This window comes from Ursus arctos, unplaced genomic scaffold (genome assembly GCF_023065955.2).
Source record: "Ursus arctos isolate Adak ecotype North America unplaced genomic scaffold, UrsArc2.0 scaffold_2, whole genome shotgun sequence".
Lineage (NCBI taxonomy): Eukaryota > Metazoa > Chordata > Mammalia > Carnivora > Ursidae > Ursus > Ursus arctos.
The window spans coordinates 100,544,325-100,567,617 of NW_026622874.1; the positions used below are offsets into that span (position 1 = coordinate 100,544,325).

At 55.8% G+C, this 23,293-nt stretch overlaps 1 protein-coding gene across 1 annotated transcript in view; it reads left to right on the forward strand.

The window, feature by feature from the left end:
* TNRC18 (trinucleotide repeat containing 18) overlaps positions 1-23,293 on the forward strand; it is an 84,999-nt gene that overhangs the window by 57,699 nt on the left and 4,007 nt on the right. The window contains 10 exon segments of the mRNA XM_048224641.2: positions 446-697; positions 10,861-11,294; positions 15,068-15,220; positions 15,553-15,694; positions 17,465-17,582; positions 18,024-18,099; positions 18,182-18,290; positions 20,652-20,768; positions 21,369-21,533; positions 21,868-23,201. Coding sequence (XP_048080598.1) covers positions 446-697; positions 10,861-11,294; positions 15,068-15,220; positions 15,553-15,694; positions 17,465-17,582; positions 18,024-18,099; positions 18,182-18,290; positions 20,652-20,768; positions 21,369-21,533; positions 21,868-23,201 — 2,900 coding nt within the window.

Below are 23,293 nucleotides of genomic sequence, written 5' to 3' on the forward strand. Positions count from 1 at the left end.
CCCCCCCCCGCCCCTCCCTGGCCTCCTCTTTCCTTCTCTCCTGCCTCCTTTCTCAGCCTTCATGTCGTACGTCGGGGCGTGTGTGTGCGTGTGTGTGTGAGATGGTGGAGAGAGCTGTCTCCAGTCCTTGTCCGTGTGTTTGTCCCCCTCCCCACAGCACAGTGCATGTTGGGTGTTCCCCTTACAGAAACCCTCTTGATTCCCAAAGCCGCTGCCCACCTCCGGGCTGTCCAGGATGCCCACGTCTTGGCCTTGCTTCGATGGGGGCACTGAGCCATCGGGGGGGACTTAACGGGCTGGGATTGGATCCACCCCGGCCGATGAGGAGTGAGGAGCTAGGCTGGAACTGCGGCACCCCTCGCTGGTGCTCTGGCCGAGTAGGGGCGGTGGGGGGCGGTACCTGCCTAGGCCAAGGCTCTGACTCGCCCCCTGTTTTCTGCACCAGATGAGAGCTCCGAGGAGGAGGAGGACGAGGAGGATGAGCTGGAGGAGGAGGAGGACGAGGCCGCCGGCGGCTATAGGCTGGGGGCCCGGGAGCGGGCCCTGTCGCCAGGCCTGGAGGAGAGTGGGCTGGGCCTGCTGGCCCGCTTTGCAGCCAGCGCCCTCCCCAGCCCCACAGTGGGGCCGTCCCTATCAGTGGTGCAGCTGGAGGCCAAGCAGAAGGCCCGGAAGAAGGAAGAGCGGCAGAACCTGATGGGTAAGTACCTACAGCGAATGCAGGGACACCGCTGCCCCATCCTGCAGGCCGGAAATGGACTCGGAGACGGGTAGGAGCAGAGCTGGGGGCCAGTGGAGCCCTGCCTTGTTGGCCAGCCCCATCCGGAGCAGAATGGTACTGGTGATATGGGCCTGGCCTGCCCCAGGAGGGGGCTCCAGAGCTGTGCAGGGCGACCTTCACTGTTCACGCTGCTGACTCCCCCAGTCATAGCCTGACCCCCCCACTTCAGGTGCCCGGTGATAGGCAGCTCTGGGAAGCAGAGAGGCCTCAGATCTGCACCCTGGGGGGCTCTCGAAGCCCAAGGGGAGGCCTCTGCAGATAGGTGGCACCCAGGCTGAAGCCTGAGAGAGAAGTGGGGACTGGCTCAGTGTGTACACAGAAGGAATAGAGGTACGGGCTCTTCAGATCCGGGCATTCGAGGTGGTTCACTTAGTGAGATGGGCATGTGGCCTGGGGTTGGGGCCTGGAGAAGGTCATCACCGGGGTTGTCGTGTGCTGTGTCACTCTGTTAGCCAGGCTTACCGTCCCACTTCCGTGATGGGCAAAGGGAGACAGCTGGTTCTAAGGCTCGGGCCGGAGCCTGGGCCTTGTCCTGGCCCCGCTTCCTTCCTCTCTGCATCTCCAGTCATATGCCTGCCTTCTTGAGACAAACAGGGGACCTTCTCCTAGGCCCACCCCCATTCTCACCGGGCCAGGTGTCCCCTGCCGGACCCAGCCCCACTGCACCTGGCGTGCTGGGGTCTGAGATTGCCCTACATGTGTTCCGGCTGTGAGCTCCCTTGCCCTCAGCCGGGCCAAGTCCTCGGCCCGGCCTTCCTGCCCTTTTCTGAACCTCTGGGGTCCACGTGAGGCCCTCTGGCAGGAGCTGGGACAGGGAGAGTGGGCACTGGGGTGCTACCCTGCTCTACCCCCGGTCTCCCCCAGCTGCCCCTGGCTTCATGCCCTGCAGGTTACCGGACAGACAGAAGCTCCTCCTGTGGCCTGTACTGCCTTGTGGGCCCCCATCTGGGGACAACTCTACAGTCTCCAGGCCCCGACCCTGCCTCCTTCCTCTTCCTTCTCCCTCCCTCTCACCCCCACCACGTCTTGCCATTGTTCCCTGGGGACTTGGGCCTGACTGCCCTGGGCAGTGGCACTGGCCTCCCTCCTGGCTCACCCCTCTCAGGTATTCTTTATATCTAAGCAGCTGGAGGGCTCTTCCTCAAAGCTCAAACTTGATCAGACCACTTCTCTGCTGAGAACATCTGGCTGGTTCCCTGTCGCCCCATGGTCACATTCCACCTGTCTGACCCCCCACCATCAGGCTGTGACTACCCAGACATCATCGTCCTGTCCACAACCCCCATCCTCATCCCTAAATGCACCAGCCGTCTTAGGCCTGGCAGGCTTCTGCACTTTATCCAGGTTGTCAACTCTATTGGCAGAGAGGACCCCCCTTTATAGTTTTAACTCTGAGGGGTCTGTAGTGATGTTTCCTTTTGCATTGCCGATACAAGTAATTTGTTTCTGTTCTATTTCTTGATCAGTGTGGCTAGAAGTTACCAATTGTATTGACTTCCTGCTCTTTATTATTTCTTTCCTTCTGTTTGGATATAATTAGCCAACTATTTCCTATCTTTTAACGTGCAGGCTTAGGTTGTCAACTTGGGATGTTCTTTCCTTGTGGAGACCTTGAAAGGTCTCTCTGAACATTGCTTTAGCTGCATGTCACGCATTTTCTGTTGTCCTATTTTCGTTATTACTCTTACTTCAACATATTTCTTAATTTATTTTGTGATTTCTACTTTTCATCCAATGATTATTTAGAAGTATTGTTTATTTTCCGAATATCGGTGGGGGATACCTGGTTATTTTATTATTACTGATTTCTAACTTCATACCATCTTGGTCAGGGAAAATACTCTGTATAATTTCAATCTTTTAAAACTGAAAAAATTTGAGGATCTGTGGTATTTCGTAGTGTGCACTTAAAGAATGTGTATTCTGATGTCATTATATACAGTGTTCTGTAAATCATTCAGTTCTGTCAGGCAGGGCAGTGCGATTGAAAGTGTTAAGATCTTGGGGCGCCTAGGTGGCACAGCGGTGAAGCGTCTGCCTTCGGCTCAGGGCGTGATCCCGGCGTGATGGGATCGAGCCCCACATCAGGCTCCTCCGCTAGGAGCCTGCTTCTTCGTCTCCCACTCCCCCTGCTTGTGTTCCCTCTCTCGCTGGCTGTCTCTCTCTCTGTCGAATAAATAAATAAAATCTTAAAAAAAAAAAAAAAAAAAGAAAGTGTTAAGATCTTGGGAATCTTTGCCACTTTTTGTCTAGTTTTATCAGTTGCTTACAGCTGGGTATAAAACGTCCAGCTGTGATTGCAGGATTTTCTTTCTCCTTGTAATTTAATTCTGTGGATGTTTGCCTCATGTATTTGAAGCTCTGTTATTAGGTGCATATATGTGTTTATGATTTCCTGTTAAATTGGTCCTTTTACCATTATAAAGTATCCTTTTCTCTTAATACGTTTTGTTTCGAAGTCCCTTTTATCTGATAGTGAACGGTCACTCCACCTTTCTTATGCTTCCTGTTTGTGTGGTATGTCTTTAACTGGTCATTTACTGTCATTTTACCTTTGTCTTCGTATTTAAAGTGAGTCTCTTATAGTTGGGTCCTTCTTTTTTTTTTTTTTTAAAGATTTTATTTATTTATTCGACAGAGAGAGAGACAGCCAGCGAGAGAGGGAACACAAGCAGGGGGAGTGGGAGAGGAAGAAGCAGGCTCATAGTGGAGGAGCCTGATGTGGGGCTCGATCCCAGATCGCCGGGATCACGCCCTGAGCCGAAGGCAAACGCTTAACCGTTGTGCCACCCAGGCGCCCCGGGGTCCTTCTTTTTAATCTGTTCTGTAATCTCTGTCATTTCACTGAAGTGTTTAATTTATTAATGTTTAATGTAATGATTGACATGGTCAGGCTTGAATCTACCCTTTTTCAGAAATAACAGCTTTGTTGAAATATAATTCACGTATAAAATTCACCATTTGAAGTGTACAATTTGATGGCTTTTATTGTATTCACAGAGGTGTATAACCATTACCACAATGTTACTTTAGAACATCTTTATCCCCCCCCCACGAAGAAACCCCATACCCATTTATATTCACTCTTCATATTCTCCCAACCTCCCCCCCCAACCCTAGGCAGCCATTACTCTCTGTCTTCTATGCATTTCCCTGTCTTGGACTTTCACATAAATGAAATCATACAACATGTGGCCTTTTGTGTCTGGCTTAATTTGTTACAATTGTTTGAGGGTTCATCCATGTTCTATCAGTACTTCATTTTTTTAAATAGACTTTATTTTTTTAGTGCAGGTTTAGCTTCATAGCAAAATCGAGAGGAAGATGCAGAGATTCCTCTATGCCTCCTGCCCCCAACACATGCACAGCCTCCCTGATTATCGACACCCCCCGCTAGAGTGGTGCATTGGTTACCACTGACGAGCCTACATTAACACATCACCGCCACCCAGAATCCACAGTTTGCATTAGGATTCACTGCCGGTACTTTCTGTGGGTTTGGGCAAATGTGTAATGGTGTATAGCCGCCATTTTGGAATCATCTAGAGTAGTTTCACTGCCTAAAAATCCTCTGTACCCCACCTGTTCATCTGCCTCCTCTCCTCGCATGCCTGGCAGTCATGGTATTCTGACTGTCTCCGTAGCTTTGCCCCCTCTGGAACGTCAGGTAGGTGGAATCCTACAGCATGGTGTCTTTCCAGATGGCTTCTTTCAGTTAATAGTATGCGGTAGAGGTTCCTCCATGTCTTTTCATGACCTGGTAGCTTGTTTCTTTTTAGCTCTGAATAATATTCTGTTGTTTGGATGGACCACAGTTTGTTTATTCATTCACCTACTCAAGGGCGTCTAGGACATCTTGGTGGCATCCAACTTCTGGCGGTTTTGACGAAAGCTGCTGTAAACATCTGTGTGCAGTGTTTTTGCACGTGGACATAAGTTTTCAGCTCCTCTGGGTAAATACCAAGGCGTGTGATTGCTGGATCATATGGTAGGAGTCCGTTTAGGTTTGTTTGTAAGAAATGGCCACAGTGTCTCACGAAGTGGACGCACCATTTTGTATTCCCAGCAGCAATGAATGACAAATCCTGTTGGTCCCCATCCCTGCCAGCCTTTAGGATTAGTGTTTTGGATTTTGGACATTCTACTAGATGTGCGGTGGTATCTTCCTTTAACTTGCATTTCCCTAACACATGATTTGGAACATCTTTTCGTATGCATATTTGCCATCTGTGTAATTTTGGTGACGTGTCTGTTAGGATTTTTGACCCACTTTTTAAATTGGGTTGTTTTCTTAATGTTGGATTTTAAGAGTTCTTTATCTATTTTGGAAAACAGTCCTTTATCAGGTGTGTTCTTTTGCAAATATTTTCTCCCAGTCTGTGGCTCGTCTCTTCATTCTCTTCATGGCGTCTTTCACAAAGCAGAAATGTATCATTTTAGGGAAGTCCAGCTTTTGCGGATTGGGCTTTTGGTATCGTCTCTAAAGATTCTCTGCCAGACCCAAGGTCATCTAGATTTCTCCTACATTATCTTCTAGGGGTTTTTGAATTTTGTGTGCTACCTTTAGGCCTGTGATCCATTTTGAGCTAATTTTTGTGACGCGTGTAAGATCTGTGTCTACATTCACTTTTTTTGCGCGTGGATCTCTACTGGTTCCAGTACCATGTGTCGAAAAGACATATTCTTTCTCCATAGTATTGCCTTCACTCCTTCGTTAAAGATTTTTTGACTACCTTCATGGGAGTCTACTTTTGGGCTCTTTTCTGTTCCATTGATCTGTTTGTCTTTTCCTTTGCTGGTATCTCACTGTCTTGATTACTGTAGCCTTACAGTAAGCCTTGCAGTCAGGTACTTTCCAGTCTTCTGACTTTGTTCTTCTTGCATCTTGAGTTGGCCATTCTGGGTCTCTTGACTCTCCATATAAATTTTGGCATTAGTGTATTGATATCCACTTCCGGGATTTTGAGTGGAATCATCTTGCAAACATAGCTCAAATTGGGAAGAAACTGCCATCTTGACAATATCAAGTCTTCCTATCCGTGAACATGGAAAGTCCTCTTTGATTTCTTTCATCAGAGTTTCATAGTTTTCATCCCATAGATCTTGTGCATTTTTTGTTAGATTTAACGTAAGTGTTTCATTTTGGGGAGTACTAATGCAAACAGTACTGTGTTTTAAATTTCAGATTCCACTTGTTCATTGCCAGTATGTAGGAAAGTGACGACTTTTACATATGAAGGTTGTAAAAGCAACCTTGCTACAATTGCTTATCAGTTCAGGAGATTTTTTGGTTGATTCTTTCAGGTTTTCTACATAGACACTTATGTCATCTGTGAACAAAGGCAGTTTTATTTCTTCCTTCCCTATCAATATGCTTTTTTTCCGCTTGTCTTACTGCACTAGCTAGGACGTGCAGTGTGCTATTGAAAAGGAGTGGTGACTGGACATCCTTGCCTTGTTCCTGGTCTTAGTGGGAAGTCCTCTAGTTTTTCACCAGTAAGTATGATGTAGGGTTTTTATAGATGCTCTTCATCAAGTTGAGAAAGCTCTCTTTTATTCCTGGTTTACTGAGTTTTTATTATGGATTTGTGTTGGATTTTGTCAAATGCTTTCCATCAATATCACGAGATTTTTCTTCTTCGGCCTGTTGATGTGATGGATTACATTAATTAATTTTTGATTTTTGAATGTTGAACAAGCCCTGTATACCTGGGATAAATCTGACTTAGTTGTGGTGTATAATTTTTTTTCATACATTATTGGGTTCGATTTGCTGATATTTTGTTGCGTATTTTTTGCGTTTATGTTTATGAGAGATACTGGTCTGGTTTTCTGGTAGTGTCTTTGTCTGGTTTTGGTACTAGAGTCATTCTGGCCTCACAGAATGAGTTAGGAAGTATTCCCTCTGCTTCTATCCCCTGGAAGAGATTGTAGAGAATGGTATAATTTCTTCCTTAAAAGTTTGATCACATTCAGCAGTGAACTCATCTGGGCTTGGCATTTTCTGTATTAGAAGGTTATTAATTATTGATTCAGTTTCTTTTATAGATAAGGGTCTATTCTGATTGTCTCTTCTTGGGTGACTTCAGACCTTATGGCTGAATAATACTCCATGTTATGAATAGACCACATTTTGTTTATCTACTTTTTTGTCTCCATTTTTGGGCTACCCTGGATAATGCAGCGGTGAACATTCATGTCACGTTTTTGCATAGACATGTTTTCAGTGCCAGCGACAAACCGAAGGGTGAAATTGCTGGTTTATTTGGTAACTTTATGTTTCACCTTCTGAGGAACTGCCCAACTGCTCTCCCAAGTGGCTGTACCATTTTATATTTCCACCAGCAGCCCGTGAGGTCCCAGCTTCTTCCCCAGTTCCTCCCCAGCACCTGTTACTGTGTGTCTTTTTGATGATGCCTTATTTCTTGGGGAGGAAGCCGTTCCAGTGGGTACACAGCGGTACGTCACTGTGGTTTTATCTGCGTTTCTCCTGATATTGAGCGTCCTTTCATATGCTTAGAAGCCATTGGTATGTGGAGAGATGCCTATTTCAATCCTGATTTCTTCATCCGGTGGTTTTGTTTGTTGTTGTTAAGAGTTCTTTGTATATTTAGCTAGAACTCTCTCACTAGAAACATGGTTTGTAAGTATTTTTTCTCCCATTCTGTAAGTTGTCTAAAGTTTTACATTTTGATGAAGTCCAAAGATATAACTTATACTTCTGGTGTTTATGTAAAAAAAAAGTATTGCCTAACCCAAGGTCACAAAGATTTAGTCCTGTTTTCTCCTAAAAGTTTTATGGTTTCTGACTTATATTTAGGTCTGTGATTCATTTTGAGTTAATTTTTGCTTACGGAGGGGCGCCTGGGTGGCTCAGTCGTCGGGCGTCTGCCTTCAGCTCAGGGCGTGATCCCAGGGTTCTGCGATCGAGCCCCACATTGGGCTCCCTGCTCCGCTGGGAGTCTGCTTCTTCCTCTCCCAGTCCCCCTGCTTGTGTTCCCTCTCTCGTTGACCGTCTCTCTCTCTCTGTCAAATAGATAAATAAAATCTTAAAAAAAAATTTTTTTTTTTTGCTTATGGAGTGATGTAGGGGTCTTTTATATGGAGAGCCAGTTGTCCCAGTATCCTGTGTTGAGAAGTCAATTCCTTCCCCACTGAATGCTCTTGGTGCCCTTGTGGAAAATCAACTGAACATAAATATGAAGAATTATTTCCAGACCCTCTGTTCTAGTCCATCAATCTATATCTGTTCTTAGACCAGTAGCACACTGTCTTGATTACCGTAGAAATCATTGTAGGAGGCTCTGAAATTGGAAAGTATGAGTCCTCCATATTTGTTGTTCTTTTTCAAGACTGTCTTGGTGCCTCAGAGACCCTTGCATTCCATGTGGATTTTAGGATTAGCTTGTGAATTCCTGCAAAAAAGCCCACTGGGATTCTGATTAGGAATTGTGTTAAATCGATAGATGGTATTGGGGAGTACTGGCATCTTAACAGTGTAAATTTTTCGATCCATGAACACGGACTGTCTTTCCATTTATTTGTGTCTTTAATTTTTTTCAACAGTGTTTTATAGTTTTTGCTGTACAAGTCTTGGCACTTCTTTTAAGTTTATTTGTAAGTACTTTTTGATGCTATTGTAAATTGAATTCTTTTCATTTTTGGAGTGTTCATTGCTAGCGTGTAGAAATGCAATTGATTTTTGTATCTTGATCTTGTATCCTGCAACCTTGCAGAACTCATTTGTTCTCGTAGGTGTTAAGTAGATTCTTTAGTATATTTTCTGTAATATGAGATGATATCATCTGCAAATAGAGATAGTTTTATTTTTTCCTTTCAGATGTGTATACCTTTTCTTTTTCTAGCCAAATTCCTTGGCTAGAAGCTTCCATATATTGTTGAGGGTATGTCTTCTGATCATAGGGGAAGAACATTTAGCCACCAGTAAGTATCATGATAGCAGTGGATTTTTATGGACGTGTTTGTCAGGTTGAGGAGATTTCCTTCTGTTTCTGGTTTGAGTGATTTTACCATGAAAGAGTGTTAGGTTTTGTCCATTAGTTTTTCTGTCCATCAAGGTATTCGTGTGGTTTTGTCCTTTATTAATATAGCACATTACATCGATTTTCTTACACATCGAACGAACCTTATATTCCTGGAATAAATTTCACTTGGTTACACTGTATAATCTTTTTTTATATGTTTCCCGATTATGTTCATCTATATCTTCCTAACGGATTGACCATGTTACCATTTAAATATGTCCTTCTTTGTGTCTGGTAACGGTTTTTGTCGTAAGGCCAATTTCGTCTGGTATCCAGTGTAGCCTCTTCAGCTCTTTCTCGGTTGCCATTTGCGTGGTATGTCTTTTCATCCTTTGACTTTCGGTCTCCTTGTGTCGTACCCTTCTGTTTTATATCTTTTGTGCTTTTCCTTGTCTGTTCCTCCTTTACTGCCTTATTTCCTGGGGAGGAGGCAGGAGCACAGGAGGCTGGGCGGGAGTCAAGGACACAGACTTGACTCCCTGCTGTGTCACCATGTGGCAGTGAGGCCTCAGCACATGCTCCCCGCTATCTGGGCTTCATGCCTGTCCTCACCCCAAGACCTTCCAGAGAACCCCCCCCCCCCCCCCGCCCGGGCACTGTTCCTGCTGCTTCACTGGCCTCATCAAGCATTTATCCTACAACAGGACCTTACTCACGCAACTCCAGCTTCCCCTCTCCCAAGGAAGTGTCCACCGTCCGTCACTGCCCTGTCCACCCGGCGCTCCTGCGCCCTACACGCTGCCCCTGCAGTGTTGGATTGGACCTAGGTTTTCTGATGGTTTTCTGCGGGGGGCTGCTGTCAGGTGGGGCCTCATTCCATCACACCCAGCAGCAGAACTCCAGCCTGTGTTTTACGGCCTGGACCCTAATCAGCCATGAAAGCCCCCAGCTGCCTCCCTGTGCAGTGGAAAGTCTGTTAACAAAGATTAATTAATGGGATCGTTAAGCTTTGCCAGTGGCTCCCTCCCACAGAGCGTGCCCCCTCCCAGCCCGGCTGCGCTGTAGCGGCTGCCTCTGTTGGGCGATGGGGCTGGGCCTCCCAGAGGAGCCCTGGAGGGCAGGCTGCTGGCTGCCCAGGGGTCAGTAGGCCTGGGGTAGTAAAATTGGGGATCTGCTTCTGGGGGGGGGGGGAGCAGGACAGGATGGGCAGACATGGGCGGGAAGCTAACAGCTGGATATGTGCCTGTGGTGACGGTGATGGAGGTGTTGACAGAGGGTGCCCCAGGGTGCTGAGCGGGTCTTCTCAGATGGGAGACTGCGGGTTTCCAGGTGGGGGCCAGGAGAGATGGTGCTCCAGGCAGAGGGGCCATGAGAAGCAAAGGCCTGCAGGTTTGAAGGGATGGAGCACAGCTGGGTATTGGAGAGAAGTTTGTGTGTGAAGGAGCCCAGCAGCTTGAGGGTTTGGATCGAGCCTGGGCCCTTGTCTGTGGGATGGGATGAGCCTCAGGGGTGGCAGAAGGGGGCCAGGCCCCAGGGCTGTGTGAGTTGTAGTGAGGCCTACCCTCTGAAAGGGGGTGGGTGCCAGGGACCTCCCAGCTCTGAGAAGCGGCACGAGGAAGTGGAGGAGAGGCCCCGCCAGGCTTGGGGATTTCATGCGGGCTTTCCACCTGCCTCCCCTGGACCTGCTGCCCCCGCGGGCCTCAGGCCTCCCCAGCCTGCCCTGGCTTCTGGGATTCCCACGGGGCACATAGGAGGCAGAGGGGAAGCTCACGTGGGGCCGGGCAGGAATCTTCACATAACGAGATAATGTTCTTGGGGGGAGGGGGAGGGAGCAGAGTCTGGGCAGCCACGGGGTGGGGTGGGGGCGGCTTTGGGACAGCGGTGGGGCCCGCAGGACCTGCCACTCACAAGCGTGTGGCCGGGTGAGTCCTCCTCCTCCTCCTCTGGGCCTCAGGTGCCTCTCCTGCAAATGAGAAGCTTCCATTGGAGGAGGGGAGGGACTGTGGCCTTCTGCTGGTGGCCAGGGTGTCTGGGTGGGTGGGAAGTGGGGGTCCCGGGAGCCCCTGTCCACAGCCCCTGCCCTCGTCCCGCACACAGGCACGGAGTTTGAGTACACTGACTCGGAGAGCGAGGTCAAGGTGCGGAAGCGGTCGCCTGCCGGGCTGCTGCGGCCCAAGAAGGGACTGGGGGAGCCAGGCCCCTCCCTGGCCTCGCCTGCACCCAGCGCCCGGGGCCCTGGCCCCACCAGTCCCGACAAGGCCAAGCTGGCGGCAGAGAAGGGGCGCAAGGCCCGCAAGCTGCGGGGCGCCAAGGAGCCCGGCTTCGAGGCGGGGCCCGAGGCCAGCGACGACGACCTGTGGACACGGCGGCGCAGCGAGCGCATCTTCCTGCACGACGCCTCCGCCGCCGCTACCCCGGCCCCCAGCAGCGCAGCGCCCGCGGCCACCAAGCCCAGCCGCTGTGGCAAGGGGGGCCCGCTGAGCCCTCGCAAGGACACCGGCCGTGCCAAGGACAGGAAGGACCCCAGGAAGGTAGGGGCTCCGTGCGGGGGTGGGGGTGGCCCACGGGAAGGGACCCCGACTCCCGGGCCCTGCTCCCCCCAGCTGCAGGGGCCCCCCTTTGGGCGGCAGGCACGGAGACCCTGCCTCAGAGGCGCTGAGCACCCCTCCCTTACTGAGGTGCCCTCACCTCCCGTCTCTCATGTGGAGGTGAGGTGCGGGGACCCCAAAGGAGAACAGCCAGGCTGACATGCAGTTATCAAAATACTGAACTCCCCGCGTGTGATAGGGAGGACTTCCGTGTGCTCCTCGAGAAAGGTCTCCCACACAGGTGCCCGTCGCCGGGTCAAGTAAGTGCTGTCGCGTCGAGTGATGAGCTTGGACCCTAGGTCAGGGTCTCTGTGGTTACGGCCACGTGCTACGTGGTAGTGATTCTGCTGGTGACAAAGTCTGACACTGTCGGTCCTACTGTGGTGCGTGGCCTCCACCCACACCTGGAGGAGAATCTCAGTTCTCCAGAAGCGAGTGGAAGTCATAACGCCCTGAGTTCTCTGCCTGGGCTCCCAGCTGGAGAATGCTTGCTTTCTGAGCACTCCAGGACATGCAGACCTGCTCCCCTCCTTGCTCGGGCTGCTAGGAAGCTCATGGCCAGTCGTCCCCGCTTTGAGTGGTTGCGTTCAGACCTAACAGCCAGCGCTCGGCAGTGGGCTCCCCGCCCCCGACCCTGACGGAGGATGATCTCTCGGATAACTAGGACGTCACGATGGGGTTGAGACTCAGCACTGATTTCCCGTAATGGGGGCTAGTGAGGAAGGGGCCGCATTTGTGGGTCTTCCGCGGTGATTCGTGGTCACCTGTTTGTCCACGGATGAAGCCCTCTCAGCTTTCCCAGGCCTCAGAGGGAAGGTGTTAGAATAGTACGGAATGCTCGTGATGATCTCACCAGGTGGTCCGCGATAGGGCCCAGGCAGGCTCTCACCCCTTTACCACCCATACGTCCTTTATTGGTAAAGGGAAACCTGTTTTGTCTGCCCATGACCCTTCTAGCAAGGACTCCCTGGAGTTGGCGGAGGGCCGCGTCCCACAGGACCGTCCCCAGCCCACCCCCACTTCACACACCAGTCCCGGGGCTCAGGTTGTCCCTTTGCTTCTGACCGACGCACTGGCTGCGTAGTGGGGGGTTCCCAGGACCCGCTGCTCAGGGTCGATAATTCCCCGGAGGGACGCACGGAACTGGGAGGCACTTTCCTTACTCTGACCATTTATCAGGAAGCACACAGTTCCGCAACAGCCGGATGGTAGGGACGGGGCGGGGGGGAGGATGTGGTACTTCCCTGCCCTCTCCAGGTGCTCCCGACCCGGAAGCTGCCCGAGTCCCTCAGGTAGGGCCTTAGGGGGGGCTTCATCACACTGGCACGATTGATGATTAACTCAGACCCTGGACCCTCTGCGCTCTCCGGAGGATGTGGGCTGGAGCGCAGAGTTCCCGGCTTCTCCTCCTGGCTTGGTGTTTCTGGTGAGCGGCCCCCATCCCGAGGCTAGCTAGGGACTTCCCGCAGTCACCTCATTAGGACAAAAGACGCTCCTGTGATCCAGGAAATCCCAAGGGGCTTAGGAGCTCTGGGTCAGGAACCAGGGGCTGAGACCAAGTATATATTTCTTACCATGTCCCTGTATCACGAGACCCTGTGAGGTGGGTTACTCATATTAACTGCGCTTTGCAGGTGGCCTTGTCACCCCCCTCTGCCACCAAGGTCATGGCAGCTAACAGTCATCCAAGCTGAGCTTTGAACACCCCTGGGCCACACTGGCCCCTGGGCCCTTTGCCAAGATGCAGCACCTTGTGTCGGGGAGGGGAGGAGGGGCTTGCCCAACCCCAGCCTTGTGGCGACACAGTGAAAGACTAGAGCAGAACAGGCTAATTATCCACGAAAGGAGAGATACCAGATAGCATGAAATCACTCCAGGAACAACCAGCGTTCGTAGTTTTGTGAGATACACTTTCGTATCCTTTTTAGACTTGTACCTTCCCGTTTGCCATCAGCCTTATTTTACTTTTTCTTAAAAAAGATTTTTATTTCTTTATTTTGGGGGGGAGGGGCAGAGAAAGAGAGAGAGAGAATCCCAAGCAGACTCCCTGCTGAGCACAGAGCCTGAGCGGGGCTTGAACTCAGGACCCTGAGATGACAACCTGAGCCAAAACCACGAGTCAGATCCTCAACCAATCGAGTCACCCAGGCGCCCCTGGAGGTCTTTTCTTAATAAAAAAAAAAATAAGGTTCCCAGAAAGGGGCTTTCTGGTCAGCGGGAAAGACACAGTTATCAGCGTTGTGTGATTAGAACAGTGATTTGGAGGATGCAGAACAGGGAAGAAAACACAAGTCCCCTCAGACTTGGCTTGCCGTCCCCCCGCCCCATGTGCACAGCTGCAGAGACGGACGCCGCAGGGGGAGCTCTCTATTCACAACAGACGCTTGGGGGAAAGGCAACAGAACCACGTTACAGACGTTCCTTCTGCCCCCGGGGTGCCTTCCGATCTCAGAAATGTGAACAGGATGAAGGCACACGTCCGAAACGAGAAAGCAGAATTATATCTATTCCCCCCGCAAATGGGGATCCACGCCGAGTACCTCCTATCCCTGTACCGTCGTCTGCTTTGTCCCTTACGATGCCATGTGCTGGGGATGTCACTCGTCTGGTGGGAAGCCGTGACTTTCTCTGTGGTCTTTTTTAACATTCGCCTGGGATTCTCTTTCTGTTTCTTCATTTCCCACATCCTCTGGTCCCTGGACTTGGTGGTTTTGTTTCAGGAATGTGTCTTTTCAAAAGCATAAAGTGACCCCCCCCCACCCCCGCCCGACCCTGCCGCCTGCCCATCGCCCCTGGGTCGTGCAGACCATAGCCTGAGCTTGCTTCTTGCACCAAGTACCCCCACTTGGTTCTTCCCGCAGCCGCCCGCCTAAAAGCTTGTAACTGGATCTGTGATGGTTTCCCTAAGGTCCCAGGATGGCAGGCTGTTGGCACTGCTCTGCTCCGAAGTGCAAAGCCGGTGGGCGCTCTGGGACCAGTTTCCAGGCCGCTGGGGTGTGTGTGTGTGTGTGTGTGTGTGCCCACACGCATGTGGCCCCTCCCACCCCACCGTCCCTGGGGGGCTTGGAGCTGGGGTGGGCGTGGCTCTCCCCTCATTGCTGGGGCCGAGGCAGTCGAAGGTTTCCGCCTGCTCCTTCTGGAACGTGCCCGTGGAACTAACCGGTACTGTTCTGTTCTTGCGGCGTCACTTGGAAGAGCAAAGTGGGGGCCGCCTGTGCATCCATCGCTGGGCGGTGGTTCAGTGACCTGCGCCCGCCCCCAAACGCACACACAGCAGCCGCTGAAGTGAGGCAGTCTCTGTGTATATCAGACATACTCGCGGTGGGGGAGGGGGTGCAAAGCAGGAGTTTTGGTAAATTCCCATCTGTGTTTAAAAAAAAAAAATACCGTGTGTGTGCAAATGTGTCTGTGTAACCTGTTTACGTGGTTGTAGTGCTGGTGGAAAGTTCTGGAAGTATGCGCCAGGCAGCCCCTAGTGATTCTGGTCAGTGCTGTGTACTTGATAGGGTACGCTGGACAGGAAGTTGCGCCTGTATGCACTTTGGTACTTCTTTTTTCCTTTTTACAGCAAGCAACATATAGTGGTAATAAAACAGTTAAGATGAAGAACAGACATACTTGCGGAAAGGGAGGGGAGGTGTCTCGTTCCCCTCCCCGGAGGGCGAGTGGTGGGGGAGGACGGCCTCTGATGGCACCTCTGTTGCTTCCTCACCCAGAAGAAGAAGGGGAAGGAGGCCGGCTCAGGGGCTGCGCTGCCCCCACCCCGTGTTGCCGCCCTGCCCCCCGAGGCCCGGGCTCCCCACACCAGCCCCCCGGCCACTGCCAAGAGGAGCAAGGCCAAGGCCAAAGGGAAGGAGGTGAAGAAGGAGGTAAGGCTCGCCGTGCCCGAGAGCGAGGTCCCTGTGGGACCCCCCAGATGGGGGCAAGCTGCCCGCACGCCGTCTAGCCCCCGGCCAGGCTGCTCATGCTCCGACCTGCTTGTGTCTGCAGGTGCGGGCTCCCCACGTGCAGTCATGGCCATCTGGCTCACGGGCCCGTGGTGCCCTCCCTCTGGCCTGCGGGGTGGGGCCGGCTGCACCCCCGCTGCCCGTGTGGCAGGTGCCCCTGCGGCCTGTGAGCCTGGGTTCCCAGGGAGGGTCCTAAGCCGCAGGACTGGGCATGGCACGTCCCGAGCCGTTGGCCTGCTGTGCTCTGTCCCCAGAATCGGGGGAAGGGGGGAGCCGTGAGCAAGCTGATGGAGAGCATGGCTGCCGAGGAGGACTTCGAGCCCAACCAGGACTCGAGCTTCTCTGAGGATGAGCACCTGCCTCGCGGCGGGGCCGTGGAGCGGCCGCTGACTCCGGGTAAGTACCCGCGATGCCATGTTGGCTCCAGCCGGCGGTGTGGGGGTACAGGAGGTTCCCCTGCGGGGGGAGGTGGGCGGGGGCTGAGCTAGCACGAGGAGTGGGCGCCTGCAGGGGCCTGGGGTTGGGTGGGGCCTGGTGTGTGCGGTAAACCGAGAGAGGCCCATTTGGCTCTGATTTGGTAAGCTGGTGGGGGCGGGAGCACAGCCGTGGGGGAGGAGGAGGCAGAGGCAGGTGGCGCAGGCTTGCGGGCCGTGGGCAGAGTCTGGTCTTTGCCCTGATGAAACTAAGATGCTGTCAGAGGTTGTAAGTGGAAGGTCAGTGCGGTCGGGTTGGTTTGGAAAGTGCTCTCTGACTGGATTGTCGAGGACGGATGGGAGGGGCCTCGAGGGGGACAGGGAGTCCAGGGAGGAGGCCGTTGTGGGGATCCCAGCGAGAGATGATGGGCTGCAGCGCCATGGGGCAGCACGGAGGGAGATGCGGTGGGTTTGGGCTAATTGGGAGGGAGAGGGGGGCTGTGGGGTGGGTGGGCTGTGTGAGCAGATGAGAGGGGGTGCGGATGGGTGGTGGTAGGGTGGGCACGGAGGGAGCAGAGGGAGATCCTGTGCCGTGCTTTGCTGACTGGAGTCTGGGGTGCCTGGAGGACGTCCCAGGGAAGCGATGTAAGCCTGGCACTTGGACCCAGGGGTCTGGAGCTTGGACGAGAGGCTGAGGCCGTGAATTGGGTGGGGCAGGTGCGGGGCAAGAGGATGAGCCTGGCCGAGGCACGTCTTCGCCTGGTTGGGAGTGTATCAGTCAGCTGTTGCCGTGTAACAAACAGCTCCTTGGTGGTAGACGGCAGTAGGTATTGTGTGGGCTTGTTCCCACAACAGCACAATGGCTTGAGGGACTGCTCTGCTCCTTGACCATGCTGCTAGAGGCCCACAGGGCAAGTGGGAGCTGATGAGGCCTCTTAAGGCCTAGGTTCAGAATCGGCACTTGATCAGTCCTCCCCTCATGCCACTGGCCAGAGGAAGTCGGGTGGCCACACTTAGTGTCGAGGGGTGGGAAGTCCATTGCACCCACGGTGGGGCTGTGGTAGGGGGGTGGGTGCAGGCAGCGATGGACAGGTGGGCTGGCTGTTCTGTCCACCCCGGCGAGCTGTCTGGATTTCTCTAGCCTGGTCACAGAAGGGTGGGGCCGGGTTCAAGATCCCCTGGGGCAGGAAGAGTGGGTCTGGGGGTCCAAAGCAGTATGGCTGAGGCTGAAGGAGGAAACTGAGGAGCGTCTGGATTTAGGGTGCCAGGAGTAGGTGGCTTTTAAGCCAAGGGTAGAGGCAGCTTTGGGATGAGGACAAGTGAGGAGGTGGGCCGGGACCAGTGAGGGCAGCCTCGCCGGGAAGTTTGGCTAGGGGGGTTTGGCTTCCGCCGGAACAAATGGCATTCCAGGTGGAAAGTCGTGGCGGTTTGGCCGAAGGGGTAGCAGCGGGGGGCTGATGACCTGGAGCCTCCTGCCCGGACCCGAAGGGTGGTGGTCTTTGGGGTAGAGGAGGGGCAGCACGTGCAGGCTGTCACCCCTGGTTCTTCCCCACTTGGAATCTTTCCAGAGGCCTGGGTCAGGATGGGAGGGGCTGGTCGTGGCCCCACTGCGTGTCCCTGCACGAGGCCTGTCTGGGCACATGGGGGGCACACACATGGCCTGCAGAGGGGGAAGGGAGGCTCCGCGCAGGGAGGGCGGGTCTCCTGGCTGCCCCCTGGCTCCAGCCCTGCCTCCCCGCCGACCCCCCTGCAGCTCCGCGCTCCTGCATCATCGACAAGGACGAGCTGAAGGACGGCCTGCGTGTGCTCATCCCCATGGACGACAAGCTGCTGTATGCCGGGCACGTGCAGACCGTGCACTCACCGGACATGTGAGTGGGGGACCTGGGGGACTGGGCGGGGGGGGCAGCACTGGCCTGAGCCCGAAGACCCTCAGCCAGTCCTGTGCCCGGGGTGCCGGGCCTCTGTGGGCAGGTGGCTTTGCTTCTCTGAGCCTCGGCTTCTGTGTAGAACCAGGCAAATGGCCCCGGGGGGCCGGCGCTCTCTGCGCGAGGGCCGAGGGGGATGTGCTGGCCTCTCTTGGACCCGCAGCCCCTCGCTTTACAGCAGAGGAAACCGAGACCCGGAAGGGGAGAGACTTGCCCTGGGTCTGTATAGGGCGTCAGCAGACCCCCGGCTCCGACGTCACAGCTGGGTGGTCTGGGAGGCAGAGCTGGCGCTCGGGCGGGTGGCCAGGAGTCGAGGGGCAGGGGTCCCTCTGGGAAGGTCCACGGTGCCTGTCCCCTCACCCCACATGTGCCGTGGCCTTGCAGATACCGTGTGGTGGTGGAGGGCGAGCGCGGGAACCGGCCCCACATCTACTGCCTGGAACAGCTGCTGCAGGAGGCGGTGAGCCCGGGCGGCGCGCCCCTGGGCGGGTGGGTGGGGGCCGGTCCTGGTCACCCTGCCGCTCAACTCTTGGCTTCCCCAGATCAACGACGTGAGGCCGGCCTCCACTCGCTTCCTGCCGCAAGGGACCAGAATCGCGGCCTACTGGAGCCAGCAGTACCGCTGCCTGTACCCGGGCACCGTGGTCCGAGGTGAGGTCCCCCCGGCTTCCTCTTGCCTCTTTCAGTCGCCCCCCCAACCCTGATGGGTGCAGACACGAACGGCAGTGCCGGCTCGCATAGCTGAAGGCTTACAGGGCCTCTGGGCCGGCGCGGTTCACGCAGTCCTCAGGCCCCAGTGCTGAGTGTGCTCCCGTCGGTGCTGGCTTCACACCCAGTCCTCGGGGATCCTGCCATCTTCACAAATGCCGTTGTGGGGGGAGTTCCCTCGGTTCCCACGTGAGTCGTGCGATGGAGCGGTGGAGCCGGCTCGTTTCGTGCGGATTTCGCTCAGCGCTGTGGGTCTTATCCCCGACGCTGACGAGCGAGGTCGGCTGTCCGATTCCACATGTGGACTGAGAGAGGGGACGGTGGCTCCCCGGTATGGTTGGGGTGCTGTTAGCAGAGTAAGAGATCGAGAGCTAGGCAGACGAAAATAGCAGGAGCCCCAGAAGATGTAGGGACAGTTGTCAGACACCCAGACAGCGCCCCCTTAGCTGCTGCGGCCCCGACGCTTCCGGGAGGCGGGGATGTGGATGTTCATTATGTCACAGAAAACACCCCCCCCTCCCCGACCAGCTGCCCAGTACAGCGCTCCCCGCAGCCATCTGGCGTCCGCATAGACGCAGAAGGTGGGATCGGGGGGAGCCGGGCAGGAGGGCCTCTGACTGTGGTAACAGTTCATTGTGATTCAGGTCCCCTACGGCTTTCTGGCCCCCGGACCACGATGGGGTCACTCTAGGGACTCCCCCTGGTCATCCCTCTGAGAACCCCATCTCTCCGGCTTCCGGGCCGCGTCCGTGCCTTTCTCTTCCTTGTTCCCATTCCCTCGTCGCTTTCTGAGAAGGGTGCAGGAGGCAAAGCCCTCCAGCACGCGCGTGCCTCAGCGCTCTCCCCGAGCCCGCGCTTCCGAGATCCTTGAGCTGGGGATAAAGTCTGGGTTGGAAATGATTTTCCATTACTGCTTCAAAGTCACCAGTCTGCTGTTATCTGGCTTCTGATGTTGGAGAAGTTCGATGCCGTGATTATAGCCACGTCTTTGGAGGAGACTTGCCTCTGCTCTCTGGAAACGTTAGGGTGTTCTCATTCCTAGATCTGGAATTTCACGTGGGTTTGCGTGTATGTGTCTGTCTCCGTGTGCGTGTGTGTGCGTGTGTGTGTGTGTGTGTGTGTGCGCGCGCGTGCGCATTGCTGGGGATTTTGGGGGCGGAGGGCTCTGTGAAGCAAATGTCCTCTGTTCCTGGCCGCCCGCACTGCCCTGAGAGCCACTCCCTGGGGCTTTCACTCCCAAGCCGGGCTGCCTGCAGTGCCTGTATCTTTTTTCCTGTCAGTTATCTGTTTCTTCACCATTCCGTTCTACCTCCCCGGAGCTTTCCTCCGCTAACCCTGCCCTTCTGGCCCTTCATTCTCTTGAATTTTTGAAATTCCTGCTGTCACGTAAGAATTCCTAAGTTTTTTCTCAGTCTTTTTTTTTTTTTTAATGTTTGTGTCTTGTCTTCTTGTTTTTATATTATTTTGTTTCATATCCTGTTGCTTGTGTTGTGTCACCTTTTTCAGACTTCTCAGTGAATCTGCTGTTTCCGTGTCAGGTTCCCCCAGCTCCCTTGTCTCCTGAGGCCCCCTTCTCCCTCTCGGGGTCCTGTTCTCTTCTTTAGCGTCCCCTGACTTCTCTGGTCCATGTCTGCCTCTCCTGGGAGGATGTCCTTTTGGCCCTGGCATTCCGTAGGAAGCAGATCGGAAACCGTGTGCGTGGCAGGCGTGTTTTGTGGGGACCCCCGGTTCCAGCACCCGCGGTGCACCTGCTGCCAGCCGGCATACCACCCATGGCCCTGTCCTTGGGGTCTGGCTGGGCATCTGCATGTGGAAGCTGGGTGGGGGTCACCGCCCAGCCGCCCCAGGTGTAACCCTCAGCCTGTCCAGTGTTGGGGTCCCCTGACCTCTGCCTTTAGAGGTGCGGGGCACCTCCTGGGCCTGAGCCTTGCGGGGCTCCCTTGTGAAAACTGGCCTCCTTCCAGGTCCCTGAGAGCAGCTGGTTGTCTGTGAAACACCACGCTCCCACCTGTGCCAGCCCCTCGCCCGCTCCCTCTGTCCCTTGGGGTGCCTGCCCTTGCCTCGCCCCCTGTTGCTTTGGGGAGGCTCTTGGGGGAGGGTATTGGGAGCGAGGCAGGATGCCGGAATGGGAATGCTGGTGCTCCTGCTGGGACCACACGATCTGAAGCTCACATTCTGCACCACTGTATACCTGTCCTTGCACATCTCAAGCCTAGGGCTGCTTACCGTCTGGTTTCTGACCCCCTTGTGCTCCTCAGAGAGTGGGGTCCACTGGCCTCCCTGACCCTGCCCCTCTGCCCACAGGCTTGCTCGGCCTCGAGGATGATGGGGACCTGATCACTGTGGAGTTCGATGATGGGGACACGGGGAGGATCCCCCTCTCCCACATCCGCCTCCTGCCTCCTGACTATAAGATCCAGTGTGAGCCAGCCCTGCTGCCCTGGGCGGGGGGAACCCCACATCCACACCTGGCTCCCCTCTGAGCCTAACTCTGGGCTCTGGCCACCGTTTTACACCCATGGGATGGCAATGGCAGGAACCATGGGTGGGGCTCCCAGAGTGGGCGTTGGGCAGGGGCTCTCGGGGCTCCCCAGGCTCCCCAGGCCCGCATCGAGGCTGGCCAGTCACCATCACTGAATGTTCCATGCTCCCTATGTCCACAATAGCACCAAGTTCCCACCTCGGTCTTGAGTGTAATGCAAAGCTCAGGTTCCAGGTGGGGAGTGACTTCCAGGGCTCCCGACTGGAGGCAGGACTGCCTGACTTCTGGGGTTCCGTGGTTTTGAGCATCTTCCGGGGGGAGGGGGAGCCTTGGCTCATTCGAGGAGCCCCCATGGAGCTTTCTGTGCCTGCAGACACCTGACTGCACCCCTGCCACCCTCCCCAACCATGCAGCCCCTGCAGCAGGCCAAGCAGGGTCCGCGGCGGGGTTATCCAGCCCCTGTCCCCCGTGACAGATGATGCTCGGGGGACCGGGAGAGCAGAGACCAGGCCTGAGCCACCGTCTGTCCTGCCCTGCAGGTGCGGAGCCATCCCCCGCCCTCCTGGTACCAAGCGCCAAGCGCCGCAGCCGGAAGACCAGCAAAGACACCGGAGACAGCAAAGATGGGGGCACACCAGGGTCCGAGGAGCCCGGCGCCAAGTCACGAGGGCGTGGGCGGAAACCCAGCACCAAAGCCAAGAGTGGTATGTCGGCCCCAGCTCGGCCTCGGCCGAGGCACAAGGGCAGGTGCGGGAACACCTCTGTGGGGACTGGGCCACACAGCCACTGGGACCCGGTGACAGATGGGGAAACCGAAGCTCTGGGGGGCACGTTGGTCTGTCGGGGGCAGAGCGGTGGTTCGGTCTAGCATCCAGGGACAAGTGCTAGGAGCCGAGACGGCCAGGGACCGTGCTGGGGTGACAGTGACTTGAGAGCCCAGAGCAGACGCTGCTCAGGAACGGGCAGAGCCGGGCTTGAAACAGGGCTTTCTGGCCTGTGACCCTGGCCTCACATAAGCTTTTCCCTTCTCTCTTCTAGATAGAGCTGCCGTCTTAGAGGAGGGAGGCCCAACAGAGGAGGTCCCCAGTACCCCGTTGGCCCTGGAGCCCATCAGCACCCCGAGTTCCAAGAAGAGCCCCCCAGAACCCATGGACAAGCGGGCCAAAGCCCCCAAGGCTCGCCCAGCGCCCCCACAGCCCAGCCCGGCGCCGTCGACCTTCACCAGCTGCCCGGCTCCTGAGCCCTTTGGGGAGCTGCCGGTCCCCGCCACGGCCCTGGCCCCTGCCCCCCTTGTCACCATGCCTATCACCATGCCCGCCACCCGACCCAAGCCCAAGAAGGCCCGGGCTGCAGAAGAGGCGGCCCCCAAGGGCACCCGGCGGCCCGGGGAGGAGGCCGAGCTGCTCGTCAAGCTGGACCACGAGGGCGTGACGTCGCCCAAGAGCAAGAAGGCCAAAGAGGCCCTGCTGCTGCGGGAGGACCCAGGCGCCGGGGGCTGGCAGGAGCCCAAGGGCCTCCTGGGCCTGGGCGGCTACCCCCCGGCCGCAGGCGGCGGCGAGCCCAAGGCCGCCCGGCCCAAGGCCACGGATGGCGACCTGGCCCAGGAGCCCGGGGTCGGGCTCGAGTTCGAGGACTCGGGCAACGCCAAGAGCCCAGACAAGGGCCAGGCGGAGCAGGACGGGGCCGAGGAGTCGGAGAGCGGCAGCAGCAGCAGCGACAGCGGCAGCAGCAGCAGCAGCAGCTCAGAGACCGAGGGGGAGGAGGAGGGCCAGGGCGGCGGCGGCCGGAACTGCAGCGCCTCCAGCTCCAGGGCCTCGTCGTCCTCGTCCTCCTCGTCCTCGTCCTCGTCGTCCTCGTCGTCCTCATCCTCCTCCTCGTCCTCGTCCTCCTCCTCGTCCTCGTCCTCTTCCTCTTCTTCCTCGTCCTCGTCCTCCTCGTCCTCCTCCTCCTCCTCCTCCTCCTCGTCGTCCTCGTCCTCCTCCTCGTCCTCCTCCACCACCGACGATTCTTCTTGCAGCTCCGACGACGAGGCAGCTCCGGCCCCCGCGGCCGGCCCCTCCGCCCCGCCGGCCCTCCCCAGCAAGGCGCCCAAGCCGGCGGGCAAGGCTCGCTCCTCGGCGCACTCCCCGGGCAAGAAGGCCCCGGCGCCCCCGCCGCAGGCGCCCCCGCCGCAGCCCCCGCAGCCTCTGCCGCCCAAGGCGCAGGCCGGGGCGGGGGCCAAGAGCCGACCCAAGAAGAGAGAGGGCGTCCACCTGCCCACCACCAAGGAGCTGGCCAAGCGGCAGCGCCTGCCGTCCGTGGAGAACCGGCCCAAGATTGCCGCCTTCCTGCCCGCCCGGCAGCTCTGGAAGTGGTTCGGCAAGCCCACCCAGGTAGCCGAGGGCGGGGCTCTGCCCTTGCGTGCCCGCCCGTCCGTCACCTGCCCGCCCAGCCCCTGCACCGTGAGGGTGGGGGTGAGCCGTGT